At 49.3% G+C, this 15,000-nt stretch overlaps 1 protein-coding gene across 2 annotated transcripts in view; it reads right to left on the bottom strand.

Moving 5' to 3' along the window:
* The window catches only part of Skor2 (SKI family transcriptional corepressor 2), a 57,308-nt gene that overhangs the window by 41,596 nt on the left and 712 nt on the right, over positions 1 to 15,000 (bottom strand). The window contains exons 1-3 of one of the 2 annotated variants that reach the window (XM_031366070.1): positions 5,763 to 6,174; positions 957 to 3,604; positions 1 to 21 (exon numbers count right to left, since the gene is read on the bottom strand). The exon at positions 1 to 21 is cut by the window's left edge and continues 40 nt beyond it. In XM_031366070.1, coding sequence (XP_031221930.1) covers positions 1 to 21; positions 957 to 3,554 — 2,619 coding nt within the window. In that variant the 5' untranslated portion in view covers positions 3,555 to 3,604; positions 5,763 to 6,174. Of the gene's footprint in view, positions 22 to 956; positions 3,605 to 5,762; positions 6,175 to 15,000 lie in introns of those variants that run through there. The other variant, XM_031366071.1, reaches the window with a different exon arrangement.

Below are 15,000 nucleotides of genomic sequence, written 5' to 3'. Positions count from 1 at the left end.
GTTTTCCTTAGGTTTCTGATTCTGTGTGGACAAGAATTACACACACAAATCAATGCCTGGATTAAACCATATGCTAATGTCAGTAGTCAGCAGGAAGAGGCATCAATAAGAGTGACTCCATGGAGCCCCTGGAGACTTTTTTTTTTCCATGATTATCTTCTCTGAATAGCTTTTATTCTTAAATCCGTGCATATGCCTGCATATACCCCCACTAGGCCTTAAGAAGTAACATAGATTAATTAAATGCATGCTAGGTTAGCGCCTGTAAATAAACACACCGTGCTATTTGTCAATTCTACACTGTATCAGAAGAGCTTTACCTCTGTCTGAGGCCTTGGAAAAAAACGTTTCCTTTGCAAGCTTGAGTGAACACAGCATGCAGAGCCATTTAAATGTAACTTTGGTTTCTGAGGGGTCCTTGGGTTAGCACTCTCCAGTTAGTGGAAATGGGGCTTGGGAAAGTCTTGCTAAAGATTCTGTATTGATTTACAAGACACATTTTTTTACACATGCACCCATTCTGGCTTGACTTAAACAGTAAAAAGAAAAGGGAATTCAACGTTCGAAATCAATGTCTTTTCCATCTTTTGAAAGGAAACTAGGCGGTGGTAGAGGAGACACTGAACTAACTCTATGCAAACAGTAAGTAGGATTATTCCACCAGGTTCAGTGTCTCTCTGGTGAACTTGGGCTAAAGGGACTTGGATTATGGTGTCTGTTTCAACTTTCTACAAGCAGTCAACCTAAATCTAAGAACCTCAGAAGGCTTTAGGACCGGGAACCACGTTTTTATGGAGGACCCTGACAGGAAATAAGTGCTCCCAAACACATTGAATATTTCATTTCTGTGGGGAAATCTGGTGATTCATCTTTCCTGCGCATATGTAACTGATTCAGCCTAAAGGTGCATTTAAATAATAATAATTAGCTTGAAGGAGCCTAAAGGGGATATTTACATCTTTGTAAGAGGGCTCCTCCTCCAGTGATGGATGGTGGACTGGGCTGCCGGGCCTGCTGCCTCCGCTGCTGCTTGCTTTCTGGGGGGCCAGGGGTGGGGGCTGGGGCGCCGGCAGGTCCGAGCCTCCAGGGTCCCCCAGCTTCCCATCCTCCTGTAGCAGCCTGGAGGAGTTCAGCGCTAGAGGGAAAGCAGCCACGGCGGGCGTGGCGCGGTCCCGACCGCTCCCCTTCTCCGATAGCCCTCGGCCCTGGAGGAACCGGCCACCGCCAACCAGGGAGTCTCCGAGAAGGACCCGGGTCTCCTCATCTTCTTCCTCCTCGTCTTCGGGATCTCGACCGTCCTCCTCTTCCTCGCCTTCGAGTGGCTTGTGGCCCTCCACGTCCACCTCCTGCTCTTCCTCCTCGTCCTCCTCGTCTTCAGAGCTGTCCTCGCTGGGGTAGCTGCAGCTGGTGCCCTCGGGGGACAGAAGGCCTCGGTGGTGCGGCTGCGGGGCCAGAGGGGGCGGCGGGGGCGGGGGTGGCGGGGCTGGATGGTGACGCTCCGACCCCGGCTCATCGGGCTGCGGCTGCAGCAGCAGCAGCGGCGACGGCGGCTGCGGAGGGTGGTGGTGGTGGTGATGCGGGTGATGGTGGTGGTGATGATGGTGCGCTGGGGCAGAGTGGGGCGCACCCGCCGACGCCCCGTGCAGCTTAGCCAGGCTCTCTGCGTCGTCCTTGCCGCCCACCGGCCGGAAGGCGCTGGAATGGTGGTAGCTGCCGCCGCCCGCCTTGCGCCCTTCCAGGAGGTGCGGGTGATGGGGGGCCGGCACCCGGGTGCCCACAGAGCCGGCTCCGGAGGACACAGCCCCGGTCCCGGACGTCACTCCCGGCTCTGCGGGAGGCGTGGACCCGGCGCTGCAGTCCCCGCCGCTGCCGCCCGGGGGCGACTCGAAGAGCGTGTCGCGTGCTCCAGCGCCCCCAGTAGCCGGAGGACCCGAGCCAGGGCCATTGGCCACCACGGGGGGAGGCTGGCCCGGCGGGGGCGCTGCCTCGGCGTTGCCGCCTGCACCGCCCGGCTCGGCCAGGTCCAGGAAGGCCTGGCGCAGCAGGGCCGGGCTGTCACCCAGCGCGCAGCCGAGCGCAGACGGTGGCTGCGGCGGGGGCTGTAGGTAGGTGGGCACAGGCAGCCCGCCGGGGGTCCGCGGTGGCCAGAACATGCAGAAGGGAGGGTAGAAGGCGTCCTTGCGACCCGCGGGCCAGAAGAGACCCGACAGCCCGGCCTTGGGCGCCGCACCTGCGCTCCCTGCGCCCGCTCCCCCCAGGGCCTCGGCCGCTGTCCCCGCGTCCTCCTTCTTGTGGCACAAACCGAAGGCTGCGGCCGCGGCCGGGAAGGTGTAAGGATGCGGGAAGAGGCCCCCGCAGCCCGGGAACTTCTGTAGCACGCCCCCGAACGAACCCTTGCTGGGCACTGGGATGACTGGGTAGCTGCGTGGACCTTTGGTGCCAGCTGCTGCACCAGCCCCCGCACTGGCACCCACGCCTACGCCGGCCACGCAGCCACCCCCGGGGCCACCTGCGCCCGGCCCGGCGCCGCCTGTGGCTGCGGCCACCGACAGGCTGGCTGCGGCTGCCGACAGGCTAGCTGCGGCCACCACGGCCGCCTCCTGGAGGGAATCGTCATCGTCGTCGAAGCGCGGCCGCTTGTGATGGGCGTGAGGTGCGCCCGCCAGCTCAGCCAAGGGTGGTGGTGGCGGCGGCGGGGGTGGAGCCCCCAGCAGGTGCGGGCCCAGCAGGCCCCCGCCTCCGGCCACTGCGGCTGCGGCCGCCACCGCTGCAGCCTTGACGGAACTGAGTGGGTGACAGGCCGGGTGCGCGCTGGGTTGGGGTAGCGCGCGCTTGCGGCTGCCACCGTTGAACATGGCCTTGACGTCCTCCCAGGCGAAGACTAGCTCGTCCTGAGGGCTCTTGTCTGTGAGCTTGAGATGGCGGCGCCAGGAATTGAAGTTGGCTGCGTCCGGCTGCGTGTACTTGGCGTCCGGGGTGCGGTGGGAGTGGAAAATGAACTTGTTGGGCGAGAAGTACATGTTGCAGTAGCTGCACTTGATGCACTTGGCGCGAGAGCTGTTGTAGCGCGCCGGGATGAAGCTCCCGCGGCAGCCCCAGGCGCACTCGTGGGACACGTCGAAGGCGAAGTTGTCCGGCAGCTTGGGTGGCCGGTTTTCGCCCAGGAATGACTTACAAAGGCGCTCGGCCTCACGCTTGGTGATCATGCCACAACGCCGCGAAGAGATGGGCATGGCCCCGGCCCGCCGCAGGATCTCCAGTTGGACAGGTGTGCACTGCACGCAAGTGATGCCCAGGGCCACTCGGCGGTTGTGGATCTCGTTGTAGCTGAAGTTCTTGAGAAGAGTATTGGAGATCTGTGCCAGGCACAGGCGCTCCTGACCGTCGATCACCAAGGACACGATGGGAATGCCATAGAGGATCACCTGGCCCACCTGGTTGGGTTTAAGGTTGGCGTGGCCCGGCCGCGGTTGGCTCAATGCGTCGGGCTGGAAGGCGCTCGACGGCGATGCAAGTAGGATATCATTGGGCCCTGGCAGTGGGCTGGAAGCCATCTCCTCCACTGAAGAACAGCGGGCTTAGCGCTCCGGGTTTGTCTTGGAGACTAGAAAGGAAAGGAGAAAGTTGACTTGAACCTTTCCGATCTTAAGACAGAGGGGTGGAATGAGAACGATTTGGAAATGACAACAGCTCGTTTGCCTTGCTGAAGACCTAATTATTACTGGGCAACTGAGAGAGTTTCAGATGCGTAAAGGTCATCTTTTAAAATCCCCTTCAAGATCGCCCTTGAGAAAGTTCATCGACTTGGAGTTAGCGATTTGTCTTGTGTCCTACTCGTCCCATACAAATTCTATTTACCTGTCTATAGTCTATTTATCTGTTTCGGCAAATTGCTAAGATGCTCAAGACATTCCGGATTTATGGAATAAAATGATTGTTGGAACAAGATATGTGCTCAGTAGGAATAGGAAAAGCAATGACTGTTGTCATTAATGATTACACAAGTCATGAAGAACTTGAACTTGGCCATTAAAACCTAAAGAGAGAGAAAAAGAGAGAGAGAGAGAGAGAGAGAGAGAGAGAGAGAGAGAGAGAGAGAGGAGAGAGAATGAATTCATGCTTGAAAAAAATCGATTTTGGTTAAAAAAAATTAACCCAAATATTTTGAAAAGAGAATTTTGTGGTGTCTGTGGTTTTCTGGGGAGATTCACTACTGGTTGAAGCATTGCCCATTAAAGCGAAACGGAATCTCTTCTTTCCCACCTTTGCTTTTAGGTGTTATTTTATTTACCTATTTTATTTACTGTAGTCAGAAAATTTGAGGTTTGAGGTGAGGAAAATCTATATGCATGATTACCCCAAAACAAAGTACATCGTTTTCAAAACTTCAAAGACTCATTTTATGAGCTAAGGACTTCTAGTTCTAGTTAGGGGGATCAAGAAGAAGTTAGAAACATAAGCATTTTTAAAAAGTACTTTCTTGTTGCTTTGATACAAGGTGCGTGTGTCAGTACAGGCGAATAAATTAAGCCCAAAAGCCCGCAAAGAAACACTTCTTGGGAGTCACACCTGGCAGAGGTTAAATATATCCAGTTTCACACAAGCCAGCTTTCATGACATTTCCACCCTTAACTATGTCGGTATTGTTATATATGTTGAGAGTGAGCCCAGCGGTAGTCATAATTTCCAGATCAATAGTAGGTGCACTGAAATTGGACGTATGGGTTCCGACTGAAATAAAATTCCTGATTTCACCTGATGCCAGTTGGATACCCCAAAATGCGGAAGAAGAAATATTCACTAAGTTGAACATATAGAAAAGGCAGAGGAAAGACACCTGTGCGACAATAACGCTAAGTCAAACAGGTTAAATGGCCCATTTCCCAGGAAAACAGGCGATGGTCTTTCCAGTAGTTACTTGCACCATGCATAGGCCAAAGCTGCCCTCTGCCCTGGAAAGTCACCAGTGGCCATCGCCCGGCCCACAAACTGGATTTTGTTACATCTATCACAGAGAATACACTAACCAATCTCTTTAACTGAATGTTCCTTCTTTGGGTCCCCATGACATCTAGATGACCTCCTCTGACCTGCTGCCCCGGAGATCTTCAGCTCACCTTACGCTCTGAGACCTCCAAGAAGGCCTGACAAACCTGGACTCCATCAAAGGAGCTAGGCGTGTCGTGTCAGTCACACCGATCAGAAGCCATATTTTCGGGGGTTAGGGCATGAAAGGCCACTCAAGGCGTGGTGATACCTAGAGCTTGACACAACCAGCTCTAGCTTTGCTCATGACCCTTCCCGGCTCATTTTTCTCCTAGAGAAAGACCGAATTGTCTCAGCGAAACCCTGGAAGAATTCGAACTCTCGCTTCTTAGAAACATGCGCCATGGATGCTGGGTTGGTTCCGCGTTAGGAACCGCAGCCTTCACAGCGGAAGACCCGGCAGAAATACCTGCTCTTAAGTATCCCCACGTTTACCCCAAACCCTTCCAGAAAGTCCTTCAGCAAGACAGAAATAAGATTTCGGTTGGGGGGTATTTTGAGAGGTGAAAGAAGAGACAATTAAAAGTTACTTGAACTGAAAAAGGAACCTGACAAACTTCTCTATCTTCCTCTTGAGGCAAAGACCCTCCTTCTCCTGACTCTGATACAATCATTCCAAGGCCCGCCGCCCCTCCACCTATCGCAGAAATTCCTTAGCAGGGTTTCTCTAACCATCAGCTGGATGCCCAATCAAGACCGGCGGGTTTGGGCAGTACCTGGTAACCCCTTGATGTCTTTAGGCGCGTGGCTGCCGGCCCATCTTCCGAGGGCGCTCGGAGGCGAAGCATCCAAGCGGGTCCTCGAATTCAGGCGAGCTGAGCGAAGATCCCGTCACTGGCGCGAGCTAATGGCGCTCGAACCCCGGCGAGGGGGGGCTGCAGAATGAGGGCCTGGATTGGGGCAGGGTGTCCCCACCACCGCAGAAAAGTGTGGGTGCGCGGAAACCCGCGGCAAGCGAGCCCCAAGTGGAGCGTAGTCTGACAGCGCCTTTCTCTGTCTCTGAACTCGTGTCCGATGGAGGGGACGCCACCCAGCGGGCAGGGTGACGTCACCGTCTCCCTGACACTCCACATTAAAGGGCTGGCATGTTACAGGGAGGGAGGGGGAGAGGGAAAGCAAGAAGGAGCTACACAGAGATCCTTTTCCAGCCGGCACGAACGCCACCACCTAGCCAACTGCCACCGGGCAGCTCCTCAACCTGGAAACAAAACACAGCCATGAGGCTGGATCCCCTGATCTAGTTTAGGAGTCCAACGCTGAATCGCTTGCGAGAATCCTAGGGAGATTCTACAACACCGGCAAACTAAGTGTCTGCTTGCTTGTATTAGCCCCTTCTTAGTTCTCAAAGTCACCCTGCTTCCTGAAGGGTTCCTCCGGAGCAGGAAGCACGCTAGTTAGCCTCCGTGTCTCCGAAGATGAGCAGACTTAATTTCAGCACTGGTTTGAAACACTGCAGAGGGAGAGAAAGGAGAGAAGTCTCTCTGCTGGGTTCCCAACGCAGAAGCTGGGGAAAAGAAGCAGGGAGAGTTTACTGACCCCAGGTTTGTACTTCCTTTTCAGGGCAAAGTAGCCACCCACGGAGCCTTGTCCAGCTGGTCGACAGTGGGTACAACTAGGTGAAGACACCGGTGGGGGCCAGTGACGGCTAGACACCCCTCTAACTCATTTTTATAAGATCTATGCTGGCCATGTCTGCACAAGGAAGAAGTAGGATGCTCTATTAAGGAGGCCCATGGACAAATTGCCAATTCCCCTGGAGAAATAAATTTCTACAGACTTCTGTACGAGCATGCAGACCCTCTCCCCTTCCCCCCCCCCAAAGGAGCCAACTAGGGTGAGAAAGATCTTTCTTCATAGTTCCCTAAACTGAGGCACACTCCGGGATATTAATGAAGTATGCAATGTTATCTCCTAATTGGCTGGCTCTTAAGAGACAAAGCAGCCACTGGCCAGAAAGTAAGACACCATTTGTTTGGAGGGTATTCTAAGAAGAGTACTTGCTGCGACCCAGCGACCCAGCGTTGTGCTCTTCCAGCACTCTCCCAGATGAAGCCTGGTTACTGCCAGGTGAGACGGCCGGAGGGATGGGCAGTGGATATGCTGGAACTGCCTCTCTCCAGCCCATAGCCCAACTAGATCCCACTACAACAAAGACAAGTATAAAAGTGTAAAACCTTAACGGCTCTCTGTAGGTTAACAGAGCCAAGGAGAGCCAAGAAAGTCAGGGCCTTAGCTCAGGACTTGTGGGTTTCAGATAATTAACATCCTGGAAACAGTCTCAGGGCCATGAAAAGGGTGACGTTTGTTGGAGGCAGAAGTTTCAAGTGGCTGTGAAATAATTTTTTCACTGATCTAAAAGCAAAAACTAGACCCTGTCTTAAGGGGCTGAAAACTGGGCTTGCTGTCTGTGTAGAGTCTAGATACCCTTTGCAAGAAGGAAACTTGGATTTGGAGACTGTCTCTCATTTACCTAAACAGCGCCCACCCTAACAACTGCCCACCCTAAGCCTGTTTCCAATGTTCCAGGGCCCAGCCCGAATCTTCCTTCTTGCCTGCCTCCTTTTTGGAGTCAAGGGCTCCCACAAACTAGGTTTAGACTTGCTCGGTCGCTTCCCAGAGCCCAGGATACTGGAAGGAAAGCCCCAGACCCTCAGAAAGCCATCAACAGGGCAGGCATAGGGTGACATAAGTTGATTATCTCTCAGTGAGGTACCTCGAGAAATGCTTGGGCAGTGGTGTGAGGGAGGAAGTGCCCCGGGTTTATACTTTTACCGTGCAGCCCACTTACTGCTAAAGAGGCCAAGTCCTACTCTTAAAAAGGTTATCTTCAAATATCTTTCTTTGAAAAGAATTTCTCTGATTGGGTCTTTGCTTTCTATCCTTCTGTCCCGTCAACGACTCCACACCCTGGTGACACCGGCAGTTACCGACTTCTCATCCATCACAGTGCTTCAGAGCTTTACTGAATATAATACTGACACTATAGTTTTTAAAAAACTTTCACTAGAAAGAGAAGCGTGTGGTGTAAGACTAAATATTTTATTCAAATGATTATAAGAAAGCCAGTATTTCATTTCCCCAGTGAGTCTGGATGTCCTGTTTGGGGTGGGGGTAGTGTGGGGAGAGAGGCCAGTTGTAGATACAAAATAGTTCCCCCTCCTCCGAAGTGGATTCTGTTCTCAGAGAGTCTTGTCTGAGCTCCGTGTATGGCATCCATCTGTGTTCTGTAAACAACTGTACCACTCGCTGCTTCAAACCCTTTGTTTGCTTTGAACAAGTTCCATACTGCGGCTCCTCGGGGCTATGCCAGTCCTTGCCCTGGCATCTGTGGCCCTGACAGGCCCTGGGAGGAGTCGGCCCAGGCAGGAGGAGGCTGTTTGGGAGAAGTTAATCAATGCTTTCCTATTCGAGCGGACATGCATTTTACACGTCGGGACTCTCCTCAGCCTGCTAATTGATTCAAATAGTTTTATTGGTTAAACTGGTGTCACCCGTTTCCATGATCTATCACCGCACGAAGGAGAGCATTTCCACTCTCATCTCCATTCCGGGCGGCTGCGGTTCACCCAGGCTAAGGACAGGTAAAGGAGCCCAGACGCCCGGACCCAAAGGAAAACCACAAACCGAGCTGGCCCCCTCGGAGATGGAGAGGCGAGGCCTCCATGCACGAGTACGCGGCCAGCACTCTAGCGCTGATGGAGTCTTATAGCTAAGAATATTATTAACTGTTTGAAGGGAACCCAAACCAAGCCAGGGTGGAGTCCCAGAGTTTTCCACTTTGGAGGGGGTTTGATTCGGAGCCAGTTGCGACTCGGGCTGAGAAGGACGCCCGGGTAGCAGAGAACGGAGGAGCTGTCCGCGGTGCTGACGCAATGCGATGCTCCGGGGCATAACCGATCCTGGCCGAACTCTCTCAGCCGGTCGCCATGGGAGCATTAGAATCAGCTTTGGGCAGGGCCCATTACATTTAAGAGGCAGGCAAGAGGTGGTGCAGAAATCACAGCTCTAACTTGTCATAACTGCCCCGTTTAGAAGATAAAAAGACCTTAATATAGTAACTCGATTACAACCAGAGACAGCACATATCCCTCCTAGCCTCCCTCATTCTTATTTGGTGCTGAGGAAGCCACAAAGTGGAAGTGCTTGCCTATCAAAGGTTCACCCTGCTATTCCTCCCTCTAACCTCGGTTCCCCTTTTGTTTCTAGTCACTCTCGGGCAGGAATATCTCTGCTTTCTGTCCTTCACTTAGACACTCTTGGCATGATATTTCTGTATCAGATAAGAGAAAGACATGATTTCCTGCTCACTCCCAGAAGTGCAAAAGGAGATTCATAAGGAAACTTGAAGCCTGATGGACAGAAGAGGTCACCAAATAAAGGTAATTCACATGAAGTGGTACAAATTTCTCTGTGACCACTTCCCAGCTATGGAAACCTGTTCAGAAATCTACGTTTCACAAGCCTCACTTGCAAAATGGGGAGGTTGTTAGGTAGTGCACTGGGTTAAAGTGAGAATTAAATTATATGTATATGTACACTATATATGTATATATGTATACATGCATATGGTATGCTTTGCACATTTAATACATGGTGCTCTAAACTGCCCTTCCCTGGAGAATGAGAACAAGGATTCTGTCTGTTAGAGCATGCTCCAGATAGTAGAAATGGCTCCATAATAAAGGGCATCAACTATGCTTTAACTCAGTGAGAAGAAGTGAAACCAACTTACTCATAGGAATAGCAGTTTTTCCTCTCTAAAATTATATTTTGCTCTTAACTGATAAAGTATTTTTAAAAGCTTTATTTTATTTTTTAATGTGTATATGTGTATGTGCACACACATACACATGTGTGCACATGAGTATAGATGGCTGAGGAGACCCTAGATGTTGGATTCCCCTGGAGTGGGAGTTAACAGGCTTGGTGAGCCAACCAATGTGGGTACTGGAAATTGAACTACAGTCATCGACAAGTAGATGTGTTCTCTGAGTCACACCAAGCCATCTTTGCAGCCCCAGTTTAGCTGTTATTTATATATTTATGTATTTATGTATTTACTTATAGATGGGGTCTTGAACTTTCAATTCTTGTGTGACATCATACCAAGTTTTAGTGTTTTATATACACAGGTAGCTGAAATCCCAACAAGTGTTTGTTCATCCTCCTTTAAAGAAATTAATAATAAAAATTTCCAAGGGTAATGGCCATAAGGAAACCAACTGCTGAAGGCTCCCAGTTCCCCACTGCCATCCTTTCCACAACGTGGCCATCAAGCCCAGCTCAAACTCCTTGCTTTTCACTCCATTGACTCATTCTGAGTCATGTAAGATAAAGAAAGCAAGGACCAGAAGGCAACCAAAGGTTCACTTGTGATGGAAATCACGAAGACATGATAAAAGCCCATGAACTTTTGGAGGCAGAGTCAATCTTTGAACCTTCCCTAAATATTAAAAAGGACCCTATCTCCAGCTGCCTGTAACAAAAAGTGAGAACACAAACTTTCCTGGGGAAGGGAAGAGAAATGTACCCTCAAACTACACATGTACTCTTAAATTCCTCTTGGGAGTTAATGATTCCTTCTTAAGTTTCAAGCACATACCTGTATAAGAAATAAACACTCTGGGGGAGAATTCAAGTCTTAAGTTTTCTTTATCAAAGGAAGCCATTATTGCAAGAAAATGTGAACGTAGATAAATGGCAGAGAAAGCTCTTTATCAGTTTGCAGGGACCAGGAACAATTAAGACATTTACTGCTATGATTTCTTTCTTTCGTTTTTTAAACAGAGAATGAACATTTATTTTTCTCACAGTTCCCACATGCCTATGAATACAGCAAGACATCATTTATAGGAGCTAATAAATCCAGATTGGAGTATGAAGTTAGCATATGTGGTGTTCACTTAACAAATATTAGTTGATCAGGATGAGATTCAAAGGTAACGAAAACACAGAGGATTTGTGGATGCACGCTCTTCCTAAATACACCTGCAAATGTGCATCAGAGATGAAGAGTGGCACAGGGAATAAGCCTTGCACTAAGCTCTCCTCCCTTCCCTCTCCCCTTTCTCCCTCTCCCGGAGCATGCATACACATACGAACCACCCCCTCCACTCCCCTTCTCTGCACACTGAGAAGGAGGGGGTCCTTTGAAATGGAGGTGGTCCCAGCTGGAAAACCCCGGAGCTCATTTAGATCACATCACTTCAGGCTTTTGTCTCTGCTCCTGAATAACCTAGGGTGCTGCAACAAAAGGACAGGCATCTACATGGAGCTTGCACTGGCAAAGATGCATCTCAAAGATGCTGCTGTAATAATGAATAACAAGACAAGATGCCTGCCTTTTTTTTCTTTTCTCTTTTTTGATTGCCATTCCTAAAGAAGGGAAAGGAGAAAAGGGGAGAGATGGGAAAAAGAGGAGAGAGGAGAGAGGGGAGAGGGAGAGGGAGAGAAGGAGAGAAGGAGAGAGGGAGAGAGACAGAGGAGACAGAGAGAGAGAGAGAGAGAGAGAGAGAGAGAGAGAGAGAGAGAGAGAGAGGGAGAGAGGGAGAGAGAGACAGAGGAAGCAGACACTGTGAAAGAGGAAATCAAGGCAAGTATTTGGGTGGATTCCCATGAGAGTCTTTAATTGTATGAAGATTTCAACTACTACAAAGTATATGAAATGAGGTTCCGGCTTACTTTATTTTATAAGTGGCTCTTTTATTTCATGGAACTAGTTTAAAAAGTGGCTGACACAGAGGATGTAGAACAGGACCTTTTAAAGCTTGGAAACGGGAGGGGAGAGGTGGGGGGAGGGGTATAGGTTGTCTGTTGGTGTGTCACTAGAGAAAAAATAATATAGATACACATTTAATATCTCTCTAGATGACACTGCTAGATAGAACATTAGATTTTATTTTTCTGGGAGAAATGAAGGAATTTCTTGCTTTTCTTTTCCTGTTCTTTCCCCCAATACTGCTCACATGAAAAATCCGCTTTGCCCCAAAGCTTGATCCTATTTGCTACCACACTAATAAACTACCATGTGCTCCCTGGGGGGGGGGGGGGAATCCAATAAGCAGCACACATTTCATCTGCGTGCAAACTTTAACTTTGTGTTAGCAAAAGGTGACATGACACATTAGTCAGATAAAGCTCATGATAAGCTACCCCAATTTAGAAGCCTTTAAGCACTAAAGGCTGAAAGAGGTTTTTGTTGTTGTTGTTAAGGAGAAATACCTTGAAATGCACAAAAAACGATAAGTCCTTTCAAATACTCTATCTGAATATTTGCTAGATGTCATATCTTCAGGAATATCCCCAGACCAAAGGCAATAGCATCTCAACTTTTTTCCAAAACATATTATGATATCATTGACAAACTCTTAATGTAGCCAAATAATTAAATTTTCCATCTTTTAGAACTGTGTAACCTTGGGTGTCTTAGAAACAAATTGCACAAACAAACCATGGAGATGAGCACTGGGGGTTCCAGAGGAGATATAATGAACCAACTTTAATTACTAACTTGAAATTAAAAATGTAATATACAGATTTAAATTTATTTTCACCTAAATTGTGTATAAAATTATATGGCTTTTGCAGGCTAAGAAATGCTTTGTAACCAGCCATGCTGCTAAAAAGTCTGAAGTAGTTTCCAAAAGCGAGTTCCCAGACTCACACAGTAATAATGACACATTTATCATTACTGATGACCACCTACTGGGTAATTATTGCTTTGTTACTACTATTACAATCAAGAGATTTCTTTATTTACTGTTAACATTCACTTAAAACTGAATGTTAATGACTGTTCTGAATTCACCAAAGAGAGTTTTCTGTTATATTTCAGAAGTACTTATGTTCTGGTTCAGAAATGGAAAACCGTATCATAACAGAGTAGAAGGAGGATACTTCATTCTCACCTTCTCTGGAGAACATAAATGGCATTCTGAGGATTTCTGGAGCGAAATTCTCCAGCTCAGAATTCCCAAAAGGTCAACCTAATGCAACCACTTGACTTGTGCTAATTATCTAAGTATTTTATTACAGGAGATCCATTCATTATTGATACTTGCTTACAGTAACTTCTTATTTGGGAGAGTTGTATTTTATATGAGAGGTAAACCATACACTGCTCCAGGGCTAGTCTCTCCCATCTCGGTCCTTCTTTACCCTCTGCCTAGTTTCACATTCTTCCTAGGTTTTGTCCCTACTGTACACATACAACCCCAGAAGACTCCCAACTCCATCTCCCATACCCCTTCAGAGCTCCCAGTTCTTCAAAGTAAGCTCTGGGTTTGCCAAGTTGACTGGAGATGGTATGGATGGGAAAATATAACTGACTGCAGGTTTTCAGATACAGTCTAAACTCCTCGGGGCTTGGGCAACTACTTCCATCTTCATTCAAGAGATCAGGAAGTGAGCATTACAGGAGAGGGCATGAGGGAAACTCTTAATCAGTAGTGGGATGAACTCAGAGGGAGCCTCTTGGAGTTCCTGGTAGGTCTGAGTCTCACAGCCAGTGGTGGTAGGGCAGTCCACAACAACTTGTTCCAAATGCTGGTGCCAAATTCCACTAGTAAGACACATACGTTTTTGCTGGTAGGGTAGCCTCAGAGAGTCCCAGTGAAATACAACATTGGCTGCATGGTCCAGAGTCCCTGGAGAGTTTTGTTCTAGAAACTCGTGTGGCTAGCTGTCCTGTGCTTCCCAGAGGAGCCAAACGCCTTCAGCCTAAATATAGGAGTTTCTTCTTGGGGTTTCATCCAGGGTTTAGATCCCCCTGCCAGTTTGGATGTAAGATGTCAAAAGTCAGTAAGCTGGCACTGGGGGGAGTCTTGCAGTGGAGAAGCTCATGAGGTAGAGTATGAAACATGGGGGGGGGTAGCTGGAAATAGCCTGTTCCTTCAAGCTGTGGTGAATGCAGGTGGAAAAGAACTGGCTAGAAGCTGTTGTTCTAGGGGTTTGAATCACTTGAGAAGTATTAAGAGGGGAAGTCTACAGTGAGGTAGAAGGAACTTTGGGAGAAGCACCTACAGGTTACCTGAGATTGATCTGTTCTGCCCAAAGCCCTGAGCAGAACTGACAGAGCTCAAATCTCAGGTTTACCCCCAGTCTTTACTCTGTAGGTTAGAATGTCCACACTTTTGAAGTTTTAGCACAGAGAAGTGAGGAACTCAGGTCCCCAGGGCTCTGTGATGAGTCCTGGTGAGGGAAATGGAGTGACTGGGAGAGTACTGATATCAGGTCCAAAGTGGGTATTACAGGTTTGGTCAGCTCACCCTCCCCCGCCCCCACTCAGCTAGGCTCCTTGCCTCAAGCCCTTACCCCGTGCCAGGGTGAAACAGCGCCCTGTGATCTACGGAGGAATGCCATTCCCAGCAAGCCTCCTTTAATGGTCCTTTAACAAACTCTTCGATCTCTCTTTAGCCGTTCTGGCTCTCACTCACCGCTTCCCTCTTCCCTTCTCTACTGCCTCCATCAATTATTTATGACAAGCATTAATTATTCAGGAAAAGAGAAAACTCCAGCTTTGGGAACTTTACGAAGAGGAGCTGGGGGATCCTTTCCTGTACCCACGGTAGTTTTGAGGATTGGGACTTCGTGATTCCGCTTTGAAGCAGAAGGGAACACAGTAGCTGGAAAGGTGTGTGTGTGTGTGTGTGTGTGTGTGTGTGTGTGTGTGTGTGTGTGTGTGTGAGGGGGGTAGACTCTTCATCTTGGTCCGCTCTGGCCGCTGACTGCTTTGTGTTAACCTCTAGGGACCAGAAGTTACGAAGCTCATCCGCAGGAGTCGCTGTCCGGACTTGATGGTGCTGAAACCGCCAGCTTGAGTCCCGAGGCTGCGGGTTGCGGGGGTGGATGGATGTACCAGAGGGTGGGGGTTGCTGTTGTTGTTGTTGGGGGGGAGGGAAGATCTGGATTCATCCCCTAGCAGGAGGCTCCTTTCTAAAAAGTCTTGCTTAGCTT

The sequence above is a fragment of the Mastomys coucha genome, unplaced genomic scaffold (assembly GCF_008632895.1).
Source record: "Mastomys coucha isolate ucsf_1 unplaced genomic scaffold, UCSF_Mcou_1 pScaffold13, whole genome shotgun sequence".
NCBI classification, from domain to species: Eukaryota; Metazoa; Chordata; class Mammalia; order Rodentia; family Muridae; genus Mastomys; species Mastomys coucha.
This window is presented reverse-complemented; position numbering and strand designations above follow the sequence as displayed.